Genomic DNA, 16,391 nt, shown 5'->3' with positions numbered 1-16,391 from the left:
AAGCCCTGGTTAGACCACATCTGGAGTACTGTGTACAGTTCTGGGCACCACACCTTGGAAAGGATATATTGGCCTTGGAAGGAGTGCAGCGCAGATTCACCAGAATGTTACCGGGGCTCCAAGGGATAAATTATGAGGAGAGATTCCATAAACTAGGCTTGTATTCCCTGGAATATAGAAGGTTTAGGGGTGATTAGATTGAGGTTTTCTGGATTTTGAAAGGAGTTGATAGGGTAGATAGAGAGAAACTTTCTCCACTGGTGGGGGAGTCTAAGACAAGGGGATATAACCTTAAAATCAGAGCCTGGCCAATCAGGAGAGGAGTTCGGAAACACTTCTTCACACAAAGGGTGGTAGAAACGTGGAACTCTCTCACAAAAAGTAGTCGATGTTAACTCAATTAAGGGAAAAGGGAAAGGGAAAAGGGAAGCTTATGTCAGATACTGAGAGCTCAATACTGCAAACAGCCAAGAGGAGTATAGAAAGTGCAGGGGTGAAGTTAAAAAGGAAATTAGGAAAGCAAATGAAAAAATATTGGCAAGTAAAATCAAGGAAAACCCAAAGTTGTTTTATAAATATATCAAGAGCAAGAGAACAACTAAGGAAAGAGTAGGGCCTATTAGAGACCAAAAAGGTAACCTATGTGTGGAGGCGGAAGATGTGGGTATGGTTCTTAATGAATACTTTGCATCTGTCTTCACAAAAGAGGGGGACGATGCAGACACTGTAGTTAAGGAGGAGGTGTGTAAAATATTGGATGGGATAAACATAGTGAGGGAGGGATTATTAAGGGGTTTAGCATCTTTGAAAATAGATAAATCGGCAGGGCCGGATGAAATGTATCCCAGTTTGTTAAGAGAACCAAGGGAGGAAATAGCGGAGGCTCTGACCATCATTTTCCAATCCTCCCCTGTTACATGAGTGGTGTCGGAGGATTGGAGGACTGCTAACATTGTACCGTTGTTTAAAAAGGGAGAAAGGGATAGACTGAGTAATTATAGGCCAGCCAATCTAACCTCAGTGGTGGGCAAATTATTGAAATCATTTCTGAAGGACAGGATAAATCTTCATTTAGAAAGGCACAGAGAATTCAAGGACAGTCAGAATGGTTTTGTTAAGAAAAGGTCGTGTCTGACTAACTTGATTGAATTTTTTGAGAAGGTAACAAGGAGGATCGATGAGGGTAGTGCGTTTGATGTGGTCTACACGGATTTTAGCAAGGCTTCTGACAAGGTCACACATGGGAGACTGGTCAAAAAAGTAAAAGCCCATGGGATACATGGGAAAGTGGCAAGTTGTACCCAAAATTAGCTCAGTGCCAGGAAGCAAAGGGTAATGGTCGATGGGTGTTTTTGTAGCTGGAAGGCTGTTTCCAGAGAGTTTCTGCAGGGCTCAGTATTGGGAACCTTGCTTTTTGTGGTTATATATTAATGATTTGGACTTGAATGTAGAAAGCATGATCAAGCAGTTTGCAGATGATACAAAAATTGGCCGTGCAGTTAATAGTGAGGAGGAAAGCTGTAGACTACAGCAAGATATCAATGGACAGATCAGGTGGGTAGAAAAGTGGCAAATGGAATTCAATCCAGAGAAGTCATCAAGATTGAAGCCCATGGAATAAAAGGGGCAGTAGCAGCATGGATACAAAATTGGCTAAGTAACAGGAAACAGAGAGGAGTGGGGAACGGTTCTTTTTCGGATTGGAGGGAGGTGTACAGTGGTGTTCCCCAGGGGTCGGTGCTGGCACCACTGCTTTTCTTGAGAATGACTTGGACTTGGGTGCACAGGGCACAATTTCAAAATTTGCAGATGACAAAACTTGGAAGTGTAGTAAACAGTGAGGGGGATAGAGATAGACTTCAAGAGGATATAGACAGGCTGGTGGAATGGGCGGATATGTGGCAGATGAAATTTAACGCAGAAAAATGCAAAGTGATACATTTCGGTAGAAAGAACGAGGAGATGCAATATAAACTAGAGGGCAGAATTCTAAAAGGGTACAGGAATAGAGAGATCTGGGGGTATATGTGCACAAATCGTTGAAAATGGCAGGGCAGTTTGAGAAAGCGGTTAAAAAACCATATGGGATATTGGGCTTTATAATAGAGGCATAGAGTACAAAAGCAAGGAAGTCATGATGAACCTTTATAAAACACTGGTTCGACCACAACTGGAGTATTGTGTCCAGTTCTGGGCACCGAACTTTAGGAAAGATGTGAAGGCCTTAGTGTAAAGAAGAGATTTACTAGAATGGTTCCAGGGATGATGGACTTTAGTTACGTGGATAGACTGGAGAAGCTGGGGTTGTTCTCCTTGGAATAGAGAAGGTTGAGAGGAGATTTGATAGAGGTGTTCAAAATCATGAAGGGTCTAGACAGAGTACATAGAGAGAAACGGTTCCCATTGGCAGGAAGATCAAGAAATAGAGAGCATAGATTTAAGGTGATTGGCAAAAGAACCAAAAGTGACTTGAGAAAAAACTTTTTTTACGCAGCGAGTGGTTATGATCTGGAATGCACTGTCTGAGGGGGTGGTGGAGACAGATTCAAACGTGGCCTTCAAATGGGAACTGGATAAGTACTAAAAAGGAAAAAACTTGCAGGGGAGTGGGACTAGCTGAATTGCTCTTGCATAGAGCCGGCAAGGACTCGATGGACCGAATGGCCTCCTTCCATGCTGTAACCTTTCTATGATTCGAAGTGTGAGGTAATGCATTTGGGGAGGGCAAACAAGGCAGGGGAATACATAATAAATGGGAGGATACTGAGAGGTGCAGAGGGACCTTGGAGTGCACTTCCACAGATCCCTGAAGGTAGCAGGACAGGTAGATAAGGTGGTTAAGAAGGCATATGGGATACTTTCCCCTATTAGCCGAGGCATAGAAATTAAGAGCAGGGAGGTTATGGCAGAACTGTATGAAACACTCATTAAGCCACAGCTTGAGTACCACGTGCAGTTCTGGTCACCACATTACAGGAAAGATGTGACTGCACTAGAGAGGGTACAGAGGAGATTTACGAGGATGATGCCAGGTCTGGAGAATTTTAGCTATGAGAAAAGATTGGATAGGCTGGGGTTGTTTTCTTTGGAACAAAGGAGGCTGAGGGGAGATTTAATTTAGGTATATAAAATTAATAATTTTATTAGGCCTAGGTAGAGTTTTTTAAATTCGTTCATGGGATGTGGGTGTCGCTGACAAGGCCAGCATTTATTGCCCATCCCTAATTGCCCTTGAGAAGGTGGTGGTGAGCCGCCTTCTTGAACCGCTGCAGTCCGTGTGGTGAAGGTTCTCCCACAGTGCTGTTAGGTAGGGAGTTCCAGGATTTTGACCCAGTGACGATGAACGAACGGCGATATATTTCCAAGTCGGGATGGTGTGTGACTTGGAGGGGAACGTGATGGTGGTGGTGTTCCCATGTGCCTGCTGCCTTTGTCCTTCTCGATGGTAGAGGTTGCGGGTTTGGGAGGTGCTGTCGAAGAAACCTTGGCAAGTTGCTGCAGTGCATCCTGTGGATGGTGCACACTGCAGCCACTGTGCGCCGGTGAAGGGAGTGAATGTTTAGGGTGGTGGATGGGGTGCCAATCAAGCGGGCTGCTTTGTCCTGGATGGTATCGACCTTAGACTGTTGTTGGAGCTGCATTCATCCAGGCAAGTGGAGAGTATTCCATCACACTCCTGACTTGTGCCTTGTAGATGGTGGAAAGGCTTTGGGGAGTCAAGAGGTGAGTCACTCGCCGCAGAATACCCAGCCTCTGACCTGCTCTTGTAGCCACAGTATTTATATGGCTGGTCCAGTTAAGTTTCTGATCAATGGTGACCCCAGGATGTTGATGGTGGGGAATTCGGCAATGGTAATGCCATTGAATGTCAAGGGGAGGTGGTTAGACTCTCTCTTGTTGGAGATGGTCGTTGCCTGGCGCGAATGTTACTTGCCACTTATCAGCCCAAGCCTGGATGTTGTTCAGGTCTTGCTGCATGCAGGCACGGACTGCTTCATTATCTGAGGGGTTGCGAATGGAACTGAACACTGTGCAATCATCAGCGAACATCCCCATTTCTGACCTTATGATGGAGAGTGGATAGAGAGGACCTATTTCCCTTAGCAGAGGGGGTCAGTGACCAGGGGGCATAGATTTGAAGTAATTGGTAGAAGGATTAGTGTGGAGCTGGGGAGACATTTTTTCACCCAGAGAGAGGTGGTGGCCTGAACTCACTGCCTGAAAGGGTGGTAGAGGCAGAAACCCTCAACTCATTTAAAAAGTACTTGGATGTGCACCTGAAATGCCGTAACCTACAGGGCTACGGACCAAGTGCTGGAAAGTGGGATTAAGCTGGATAGCCCTTTTAGGGCTGGCACGGACATGATGGGCTGAATGGGCTCCTTCTGTGCTGTAACTTTCTATGATTCTATAATTAATCATTTTAAATCTGAGATCGACAGATTTTTGCCAGCCAAAGGCATTAAGGGATACAGAGCCAAGGTGGGTAAATGGAGTTAGGATACTGATCAGCCATGATTTCAATGAATTGTGGAACAGGCTCAAGGGGCTAAATGTTCCTATAATCGTATCATAGTAGGTACAGCACAGGGAGAGGCCATCGTGCCTGTGCCGGCTCTTTGAAACAGCTATCCAATTAGTCCCATTCCACTGTAATTTTTTTTCCCTTCAAGTATTTATCCAATTCCCTTTTGAAAGTTATTATTGAATCTGCTTCCACCGCCTTTTCAGGCAGAGCATTCCAGATCATCACAACTCGCTGAATAAAAAAATGTTTCCTCATGTTTCCTCTGGTTCTTTTGCCGATCACCTTAAATCTGCATCCTCTGATTACCGACCCTTCTGTCACTGGAAACAGTTTCTCCTTATTTACTCTGTCAAAATTCAATGATTTTGAACATCCAAATCTCCCCTTAACCTTCTCTGTTCTAAGGAGAACAATCCCAGCTTCTCCAGTCTCTCCACATAACTGAAGTCCCTCATCTCTGGTACCATTCTAGTAAATCTCTTGTGCACCCTCTCTAAGGCCTTCACATCCTTCCTAAAGTGTGGTGCCCAGAATTGGACACAATACTCCAGCTGGGGCCTAACCAGTGTTTTATAAAGATAACTTCCTTGCTTTTGTACTCTAGGCCTCTATTAATAAAGCCCAGGATCCCGTATGCTTTTTTAACAGTCTTCTCAACTTGCCCTGCCACCTTCAAAGATTTGTGCACATACACCCCCAGGTCTCTCCATACCAGCAACCCTTTAAAATTGTACCAGTTTATATTGCCTCTCATTCTTCCTACTAAAATGAATCACTTCACACTTCTCTGCGTTAAATTTCATCTGCCCTGATGAGGAAGCTTAGGCCACATCGTCTCACCCAACTGAGACTAAAAAATGGTTTATTGGGAAAAAGAAGGCCTTCCTCCCACCCCCACCCCACCAACATCCCATCCCTTTCCCTGCCACACCCTCCCTTCCATCGCTATCCTCCTCCCTCTTGCCATATCTTGGCTCTTGGCCTCTCCTCTCTCCCCTCCTCTCCCACCTTCCCCTCTCCCCCCTTCGATCCTCTGCCTGAGTCCAATTACACACTCTCTAATCCTGCATGATATGGATTAGGCCTTACTCCCAGTGTGTAACATTCACACATGCCCACATACATATCACACACAATTATTTTATATATACATGCTCTTTATTTTGTGCATACCTCATGAGTTTTGTGTGTGAACATGGGAGTAAGGAGGAACCAAACAAAGGAGTAAGGAAAAATAGGCCCAGAAAATATAAGTAAAAAATTATGGAAAATAGTTTTACCTCTATGAAGTTTCTAAACACCTGCAGTAGTAAAAATTATGAAAGTGCCACCAGAGCTTGGTGCGTACCTCTGCCAGGAGGACCCCCTGAGGCTCTAAATCCAGGTGAATTTCATGCCGTTGGTTATCCAGGAAGTCTTCCAGCTTGAGGTATTTTAAGGCACAGAGGGAACGCCAGTCCCGCCAGTAAACACTGATCTCTAATTCTCGAGACTGCAACATTAAAAAAAACATCTTTAATAAAATTCTAACTTCTAGGCACATACAGAGAAGAGCCCATTTCTAGAAACCTATGATTTCCTCCATCACACCATCTAACTGCCCCTTGAATGACTCGAAGGTTTTATCTCCACTCCCCCATCTACAGATAGTTCCAGGTATCAATCACTGTGTGAAGAAGGGCTTCTTCACATCTGTCTTGAACTTGCCTTTGACCAGTTTGTACCTAATTCTACTCATCCTCATATAGTTGTGGTATAACTTGAAATAGTGCGCAGGATTAACGATTTCTACATGGAATTTACAGCACAGAAACAGGCCATTCGGCCCAACAGGTTTATGCTCCATATGAGCCTCCTCCCAACTTACTTCATCTCACCCTATCATATCCTTCTAGTCCTTTCTTCCCTCATGTATTTATCGAGCTTCCCCTTAAATGCATCTGCGCTATTCGCCTCAACTACTCCTTGTGGTAACGAGTTGTTACCAGGGCTCCAAGGGTTAAATTACGAGGAAAGATTACACAAACTAGGGCAGTATTCCCTGGAATTTAGAAGATTACGGGGTGATCTGATTGCAGTTTTCAACATATTAAGGGCAACTGATAGGGTGGATAGAGAGAAACAATTTCCGCTGGTTGGGGAGTCTAGGACTAGGGGACACAGCCTAAAAATTAGAGCCAGGACTTTCAGGAGTGAAGTTACACGCAAAGGGTGGTAGAAGTTTGGAACTCTCTTCCGCAAATGGCAGTTGATGCTAGCTCAGTTGTTAATTTTAAATCTGAGATTGATAGATTTTTGTTAACAAAAGGTATTAAGGGATATGGGGCTAAGGCGGGTGCATGGAGTTAGGTCACAGATCAGCCATGATCTCATTGAATGGTGGAACAGACTCGAGGGGCTAAATGGCCTCCTCCTGATCCTATGAGTTCTACATTCTCACCACTCTGAGTAAAGCAGTTTCTCCTGAATTCCCTATTGGATTTATTAGTGTAAGGAATCTTACAACACCAGGTTATAGTCCAACTGTTTTATTTGAAAATCACAAGCTTTCGGAGGCTTTCTCCTTCGTCAGGTGAGTGTGGGATCCCACACTCACCTGACGAAGGAGAAAGCCTCCGAAAGCTTGTGATTTTCAAATAAAACAGTTGGACTATAACCTGGTGGTGTAAGATTCCTTGGATTTATTAGTGACTATTTTATATTTATGGACCCATGTTTTAGATGCCTCAACAAGTGGAAACATTTTCTCTACGTCTACCCTATCAAACCCTTTCATAATCTTAAAGACCTCGATCACGTCACCACACAGCCTTTTCTTTTCTGGAGAAAAGAGCCTCAGCCTGAGCCTCAGATTATTTTTCCTGATAGTTGCACATTTCTGTTATCATGCTTGTAAATCTTTTTTGCACCTTCTCCAGTGCCTCTATATCCTTTATATAGTATGGAGGCCAGAACTATTCACAGTACTCCAAGTCCGGTCTAACCAAGGTTCTATACAAGTTTAACATAACTTCTCTGCTTCTCAATTCTATTCCTTCAGCAATGAACACCAGTGCTGGGTTTGCATTTTTTAAATGGACAAGTTAATCGGCGTTGCTACTTTTAATGATTTGTAAATTTGTACCCTAGATTCCTTTGCCCCTCTACCCTATTTAGATTATCCCAGGAGTAGGTGGCCTCCTTATTCCTCCTACCAAAATGTACCACCTCACATTTGTCTATATTGAAATCTATTTGCCATTTACACGCCCATTCTGCAAGTTTTGTTAGCGTCTTCTTGTATTTTGTCGCAGTCTTCCTCAGTATTAACTATACCCCCCAATTTGGTGTCATCCACAAATTTTAATATAATACTTCCGATTCCAGAATCCAAATCATTTATATAAATACTGAACAACAATGGTGGTCCCAGCACCAGTCGCTGTGGAACACCACTTCCCACCGTCTACCATTCTGAGTACCTTTAACCCCCTACTTTCTGCTTTGTAGCCAGCTTGCTATCCATACTGCTACTTGTCCCCTGACTCCATATGCTCTGACTGTAGTCATGACTCTACTATGCAGTACCTTATCAAAGGCCCTTTGAAAGTCCAGGTACATTACATCTACTGCATTACCCTTGTCTACTTTTTCTGTTACTTCTTCAAAGAATTCAATAAGATTGGTCAAGCATGACCTTTCCTTTTCAAATCCGTGTTGACAATTCTTTATTATAGAATCATAGAAAGTTACGGCACAGAAGGAGGCCATTCGGCCCATCGAGCCTGCTCCGTCATTCAATATGATCATGGCTGATCCTCTATCTCAATACCACATTCCCGCTCTCTCCCCATACTCCTGGATGCCTTTTGTGTCTAGAACTCTATCTAGCTCCTTCTTAAATATATTCAGTCCTTCTTAAATATATATGTTATCTTAATTTTCCTTTTGTTATTTATGTGTCTATAGAATACTTTACTATCTCTTTTTATATTCTTTAATAATTTAAATAGGTAGTTCCGATTTGCTTTCCTAATTGTTTTTATGACTTTTTTCCGAACCTCTTCATATTCCCTTTTGTCATCCTCTCCTTTATTGTCTATCTCCTTTATTGTCTATCTCCTTTATTGTCTATCTCCTTTATTGTCTATGCCTTTTTCAATTTTACCCTCACCTCTTTATTCATCCATGGTGTTTCATTATTGGCTAGTTTGTTCTTTTTTTTAAAGCAGATTATATACTCCTGAACTCTATTGATCATCTTTTTAAAAATTCTCCACTGCTGTTCTATAATTCTATCTCTTTGTTTGTCAATATTTTTTTCCAGTTTACCTTCCTAGTTCCATTCTCATCCCCTCATAATTTGCTTTTTTCCAATCTATTACTTTGGTGTTTGTCTTACTTGTGTCCCTTTCAATCATTGTTTTAAACCTTATATTGTGATCGTTATTGTCTAGGTGCTCTCCTACGCTTACATCTCTGATCTGCTCTGGTTCATTTCCCATTACTTGATGCTGCAGTGATTCCTTTCTTGTTGGGTTTCTTTTCTATTTTATATCGCTCTATAAGGCTCCCTTCTTAATCGCCCCTTTTCCAGGTTTTTCTGATCTTTTATCATTAGTCAATTATCTGACACTAGGGATCTGCCTAGTCACCCTTCCCTGCACCACTTCAAGAACCTGGATGTTTCCCTCGTGTCTTGGTTCAGTTCTGGTCTCCAGCAACCAAGACGCAGCCTGACCAGAGCACTATACCTCAGACTCTACAGATTTGACAATATAACTTGGCATTCTGTTTACTTTGTTAATTGCTGCTGGGCAAGGATTGGACATGGTCAGTGCTGAGCCCACTATCGTTCAGTCTTTCAGACTTACACCACCCAGCGAGATTGACACCAATCATTAGGTCCCTCATTTTTTCTTCCATTGTGTAAGATTTGCTGAATTTCTTCTCCTCTCGTTCTGCCAGGTTACAAATGCTGTCCAGATCACAGTGCATCTTCTTGGCTGCTTCTTCAAACTCTACTGCCCCCTTCACCTCGGTTTAGTATAATCCTCGAGTTTGGCCAACTTACATTGTGATTCTAAGTTCACGTCCTTGATGTAGATGAAAAGCAGCAAGGGCCCCTGCACCGATCCCTGGGACACCCCTCACAGTACATTCCCCCCTGCACCGATCCCTGGGACACCCCTCACAGTACATTCCCCCCTGCACCGATCCCTGGGACACCCCTCACAGTACATTCCCCCCTGCACCGATCCCTGGGACACCCCTCACAGTACATTCCCCCCTGCACCGATCCCTGGGACACCCCACACAGTACATTCTCCCCAGTTCGATCCCTGGGGTATCCCATTCATCATAACCTTGACCCTAACCCAGTGGTGATCCCGGGATTACCACATTCAATATATCCTCTCAGTACCAATTCCTGAGGCGCCCGAGTCAGTATATTTGCCCAGTTCGACCTCATACCCCAAACTAGGACCCCTGCTTTCTCCCTTGCAATCAATTCCTTAGCGACCTCCAAGGATAGCCATTGCATTAACCTGGTCAGGTGATGCGGACAGTTCTTTCTACTTATGCTTCAGCCAGCATTTGCTATGTAGCCAAGTTATCAAAACTCAGTAACCAAAATTAACCTATCACAAAGTCCAACATATGAATCATAGCTTCCTGCAGGATTTTATGAGCTGCACAGTAGCTACAAAGTTCTGATGAGGAACAATGGTGTGGAAAGGCTCAGGTGTGACGATAGTCCAGATCAGTGTGAATAGATGGTGCATGGATCGATGATGTTCAAAGAATTCTCCCCACTCTCCTTCCGATTCTCACCTCCTCGGATCCCTCCAGCCAATCAGCTATACAACTGGAAGCCTGAGTATTTGGCAATGTGTATCAAAGTGCAACTGAGTGCCAAAGCAGCTACTGCTCTCTGATACAGGGGTAAATATATTCACTCGGCCACCGAAATGCATCCTCTTCCCTGTATTGCTTGAAGTTGGGAGGTTTATAATTCGTACTGCTGGAATATGTGGGCAACTATCAGTGTTACACAAAGTATGACCCCCAGTGTGAGGAATACTTGACCTTGGAGTTATCAGCAAACACTGACCATGCTCTTAATTCAATCTTTTTCATTTTACAGTGCCCACATTTCTAGCATCATTTATGAGGTCCCAAACCTCCAATGTGACAGCAACAGAACTGTAAAACCGGTCTTCAAAATTCACCTTCTGCAGCTCACTTCTGTATCACTGTCACCTCAACATTCTTCAGGAAAATCAAGCAAGCAGCAAAACTGCATTACAAACAACTTCAAATAGAGACTGGAATCAAATGGCTCATCTCGATGTTTTCATAAAGAATACTCTGCGATAAGACAATCTCCATCAGTTTTAATCCTCAAGAATTCATCTGGAAGCAAACCCTACCCCCAGTATCGAAACATACCCCGCCCCCCCCCCAGCCCCGTCTCTAAACCTACCCCCGCCCCCGTCTCTAAACCTACCCCCGCCCCCGTCTCTAAACCTACCCCCGCCCCCGTCTCTAAACCTACCCCCGCCCCCGTCTCTAAACCTACCCCCGCCCCCGTCTCTAAACCTACCCCCGCCCCCGTCTCTAAACCTACCCCCGCCCCCGTCTCTAAACCTACCCCCGCCCCCGTCTCGAAACCTACCCCCGCCCCCGTCTCGAAACCTACCCCCGCCCCCGTCTCGAAACCTACCCCCGCCCCCGTCTCGAAACCTACCCCACCAACCCCCCCCCCCCCCCACCATCGTCTGAGAAGGATCTGTAGGAATCCTGGCTATCTGGATTGACTTGCTGTTGATCCGTTGTACTCACGCGCTCCAGCTCCATCGTGAAGATCTGATTCCATGCCTGTTCACCTGTTGCTGTCCATGCAGTCTGTCCAACGATCGTGTTATCGAGCTTCAGGACAGCACTTACATCATCTGGAGAAAATAAGGTGGAATGGCAGAAGATATCAGTATGATCAGCTCATTACAGTAAATATCGACAGTGAATCCTGCTCTCTCCTGGGGGTGCTGCTTCCTGCGAAGGTACAGTTCCATCGGTGCTGGGTGTCCTCCAATCATAGTCACAGTAGGTACAGTACAGGAGGCCGCCATTCGGCCAATCATGCCTGTGCCAGCTCTTTGAAAGAGCTATCCAATTAGTCCCATCTCCATAAAATTATTTCCCTTCAAGTATTTATCTAATTCCCTTTTGAAAGTTACTACTGAATCTTCTTCCACCGCCCTTTCAGCTTTCAACTCATGTCGCCTCTGGCTCTTTTGCCGATCACCATAAATCTGTGTCCGCTGGTTACCGACCCTTCTGCCACTGGAAACAGTTTCTCCTTATTTACTCTATCAAAACTGTTCATGATCTTGAACATCTCCATCAAATCTCCCCTTAACTTTCTCTGTTCTAAGGAGAACAACCCCAGCTTCTCCAGTCTCTCCACATAACTGAAGTCCCTCATCCCTGGTACCATTGAAGTCAATCTCTTCTGCACCCTCTCTAAGGCCTTGACATCTTTCCTAATGTGTGGTGCCCAGAATTGGACATAATACTCCAGCTGCAGCCTAACCAGTGTTTTATAAAGGTTTAACATAACTTCCTTGCTTTTGTACTCTCAGCCTCCATTAATAAAGTCCAGGATCCCATATGCCTTTTTAACAGCGTTCTCTACTTGTCCCGCCACCTTCAAAGGCTTGTACATACACCCCCAGGTCTCTGTTCCTGTGCTGCCTTTAAAATTGTACCATTGAGTTTATATTGCCTCTCCTCATTCTTCCTCCCAAAATGCATCACTAAACCTACCCCGCCCCCGTCTCTAAACCTAAATTTCATTTGCCGTGTGTCTGCCCATTTCACTAGTCTGTTACTATCCTCCACATTGTTTACTATATTTCCGAGTTTCGTGTCATCTGCAAACTTTGAAATTATACCCTCTATACCCAAGTCCAGGTCATTAATAAATATCAAAAAGAGCAGCGGTCCTAATACTGACCCCTGGGGAATACCACTGTATACTTCCCTCCAGTCTGAAAAACAACCGTTCACCACTACTCTCTGCTTTCTGTCCCGCAGCCAATTTTATATCCATGCTGCCACTGTCCCTTTAATCCCATGGGCTTTAATTTTGCGAACAAGTCTTTATCAAATGCCTTTTGAAAGCCCATATACACATCAACCCTCTCCGTTACTTCATCAAATAACTCAATGGTGTTAGTCAAACATGATTTTCCTTTAGTAAATCCATGCAGATTTTCACTTATTAATCCATACTTTTCCAAGTACTAATTAATTTTGTCCCGGATTATTGTCTCTTGAAAGTTTCCCCACCACTGACGTTACGCTGTCTGGCCTGTAATCGCCGGGTTTAATTCCTCTCCCCTCTTTTGAACGGGATGTAACATTTTCAATCCTCCAGTCCTCTGGCATTGTCTCCATATCGGAGGAGGATTGGAAGATTGTGGCCAGAGCCTCCCTAATTTCCACCCTTACTTCCCTCAGTAATCTAGGATGGAGCCCATCTGGACCGGGTGACTTTTCTATTTTGAGTACTGACAACCTTTTAAGGACCTCCTCTTTATCTATTTTTATCCTATCCAATATCACCACCAGCTCCTCCTTTACTGCTACAATGGCAGCATCCTCTTCTCTAGTGAAGACCGATGCAAAGTATTCATTTAGTACCTCAGCCATGCCCTCTGCCTCCACAAGAAAGATCTCCTTTTTTGTCCCTAATCGGTCCCACCCTTCCTTTTGATTACCCTTTTACAATTCATATGATTATAATAGACTTTTGGTTTCCCCTTTATGTTGGCCACTAATCTATTCTCATACTCTCTCTTTGCCCCTCTTATTCCCTTTTTTAGATCTCCTCTGTACTTTCTGTATTCAGTCTGGTCCTTTACTGTATTATGAACCTGACATTCGTCATAAGCCTCTGTTTTCTATTTCATTTTAATCTCTATAACTTTAATCACCCAGGGAGCTCTAGCTTTGATGCTCTTCCTTTCCCCCTCGTAGGGAATGTGTCCACTCTGTACCCGAACTAACTCCTCCTTGGAGGCCTCCCATTGTTCAATTACTGTTTTGCCCACCAATTTTTGATTCCAATCCAACTGGGCAAGATCCCTTTTTAACCCAATGAAATTTGCTCTCCTCCATTTTCATATTTGATTGTTCCTTGTCCTTCTTCGTAACTATTCAAAACCTAATGATATTATGATCACTATACCCAAATGCTCCCCCTCTGAAACATGCTCCATCTACCCTACTTCATTCCCCAGAACTAGATCCAGCACTTCTTCCTTCCTGGTTGGGCTGGAAACACACTGTTCCAGAAAGTTCCCAACACATTTCAGGAATTCCTCCCCCTCTTTGTCCTTTACACTGTTACTGGGCCAGTCTATATCGGGAAAATTGAAGTCCCCCATTATCACTACTCTATAGCAGCTGCAACATCTAATGAATAAATCTGTTTCGAAGCAGTTAAGTTCAGCTGCATATGGACAATGATCTGCAACAGTGTGGGCCACAAAGCTCTCTGTGGGCACTGTTGATATCACACTGCATCCACATTAATGCTGAATTATGCTGAGAAAACAGAGAGGGCAGCACTCTGACTTCTCCTGTCCTAGAGACGAAGTGTTCCATTATCGCTGAAGTTAGCAGTTGGGCAAATAATGCTCAGTGAGGGAATGCTGGGAGTCCAATGCACAATATCAGACTACAGGGAAGGGGCTGCAGCTATCGTTCACCTCCTCAGGTGATGTACCGACAGCCATCTTATAATTCCGCTTTCAAAAGAGGGCTTAATTTCTCAAAATAGGTAGTTCATCTGACAAAACTCATGACATAGACAACAGAAGTCACAAAGGGACACGGGAATCGTTTCAGTACTTCAACCAATGTGGGTCCACTATTTTTTCCTTACCAGAAGATTCATCAAATAAAGGGAGATTTAGAGCTCACTTATCTATTGTACTAATAGATTTGACTAAACAAGAGGCGATCCCATGGCTAATTTTGAATCTGACAGCTAAACCGTAAACCTAAAAGCACAGAATCTCTGTTTAATGAACTCAACTGGACAATTCTTCAGTTTTGATGAAGTTCCGGCCACTGCCACTCCCACTCCTTCCGTACAGACCCCTGCTGGTCCTGCTCATGAAAGAAGTCCTACTTTCGTTGGGACTGTATGCAGGCAGAGAAATACCAGACCCACGAGATCGCCCTGGAACTGACTCCAAAAGACCCGTACAGCCAGCAATTCGGACCTCCAGTGTGCCTGAAATAAACAAAACAGTAAACAGCAAAACGTCTCATTGTGCTGCATCAGTATACCCTTCTCTTGGGACTTGGGTGTACAGGGCACAATTTCAAAATTTACAGATGACACAAAACTTGGAAGTGTAGTAAATAGTGAGGAGGATAGTGATAGACTTCAAGAGGACATAGATAGGCTGGTGGAATGGGCAGACACATGGCAGATAAACTTTAACGCAGAAAAATGCGAAGTGATACATTTTGGTAGGAAGAACGAGGAGAGGCAATATAAACTAGAAGGCACAATTCTAAAAGGGGTACAGGAACAGGGAGATCTGGGGATATATATGTACATCTGGGGATATGTGTGTACATCTCCTTTTTGGTGCCCAATCAGCCCCACCCTTTCTTTGAATATCCTTTTACTATTTATATGTTTATAAGACTTTAGTGTTCCCTTTTATGTTACCCACTAATCTTTTCTCATACACTCCCTTTGCCCCTCTTATTTCCTTTTTCAGTTCCCATCTGCATTTTCTGTATTCTGCTTGATTCTCTACTGTATTATGAATTTGACATAAGAGCGTAAGAAATAGTAGGACAAGGCCATACCGTCGAAGATCAGCCATTTAATCAGATCATGGCTGATCTTCGACCTCAACTCCACTTTCCCACCCGATTCCCATATCCCTTAATTCCTCTAGAGTCCAAAAATCTATCGATCTCAGCCTTGAATATACTCAACGACTGAGTATCCACAGCCCTCTGGGGTAGAGAATTCCACTCTCTGAGTGAAGAAATTCCTCCTCATCTCAGTCCTAAATCACCCACCCCTTATCCTGAGACTATGACCCCTAGTTTTATACTCTGCAGTCAGGGGAACAACCTCTCAGCATCTATTCTATCAAGCCCTCTCCAAATCTTGTGTTTCAATGAGATCATTTCTCATTCTTCTAAACTCCAGAGAGTATAGACCCATTCTACTCAATCTCTCCTCATAGGACAATCCTCTCATCCCAGGAATCAATCTAGTGAACTTTTGTTGCACCATCTCCAAGGCAATTATGTTCTTCCTTAGATAAGGAGACCAAGATTGTACGCAGTACTCCAGGTGTGGTCTCACCAAAGCCCTGTACAATTGCAGCAAGACGTCCTTACTCTTGTACTCCAACCCCCTTGCAATTAAGGCCAACATGCCATTTGCCTTCCTAATTGCTTGCGGTACCTGAATGTTAACTTTGTGTTTCATGGACAAGGACACCCAAATCTGAACGCCAACATTTAATAGTTTCTCACCATTTAAAAAATATTCTGTTTTTCCTACCAATATGAATAACCTCACATTTCCCCACATTATACTCCATCTGCCACCTTCTTGCCCACTCACTTAACCTGTCGATATCTGCAGACTCTGTGTCCTCCTCACAGCCTGCTTTCCACCTAGCTCTGTATCATCAGGAAACTTGGACACGTTACACAGTCCCTTTTTCTAAGTCATCATAATCGTAGAATAGAGTAGATGAGGGGGAACCAGTGGATGTAGTATATTTGGGGGTAATTTATTAGCATGGATTGAGGATTGGTTAACGGACAGAAA

General features: G+C 43.9%; 1 protein-coding gene across 1 annotated transcript in view; it reads right to left on the bottom strand.

Moving 5' to 3' along the window:
* Window positions 1-16,391, bottom strand: part of pkn1a (protein kinase N1a) — a 324,582-nt gene that overhangs the window by 168,628 nt on the left and 139,563 nt on the right. The window contains exons 7-9 of the mRNA XM_067973213.1: window positions 14,616-14,816; window positions 11,354-11,463; window positions 5,877-6,020 (exon numbers count right to left, since the gene is read on the bottom strand). Of these exons, the coding sequence (XP_067829314.1) occupies window positions 5,877-6,020; window positions 11,354-11,463; window positions 14,616-14,816 (455 nt within the window). The remainder of the gene's footprint in view (window positions 1-5,876; window positions 6,021-11,353; window positions 11,464-14,615; window positions 14,817-16,391) is intronic.

The sequence above is a fragment of the Heptranchias perlo genome, chromosome 37 (assembly GCF_035084215.1).
Source record: "Heptranchias perlo isolate sHepPer1 chromosome 37, sHepPer1.hap1, whole genome shotgun sequence".
Classification (NCBI taxonomy): Eukaryota; Metazoa; Chordata; class Chondrichthyes; order Hexanchiformes; family Hexanchidae; genus Heptranchias; species Heptranchias perlo.
Note: the sequence above shows the minus strand (reverse complement) of the source record. Positions and strands in the feature narration are given on the sequence as shown.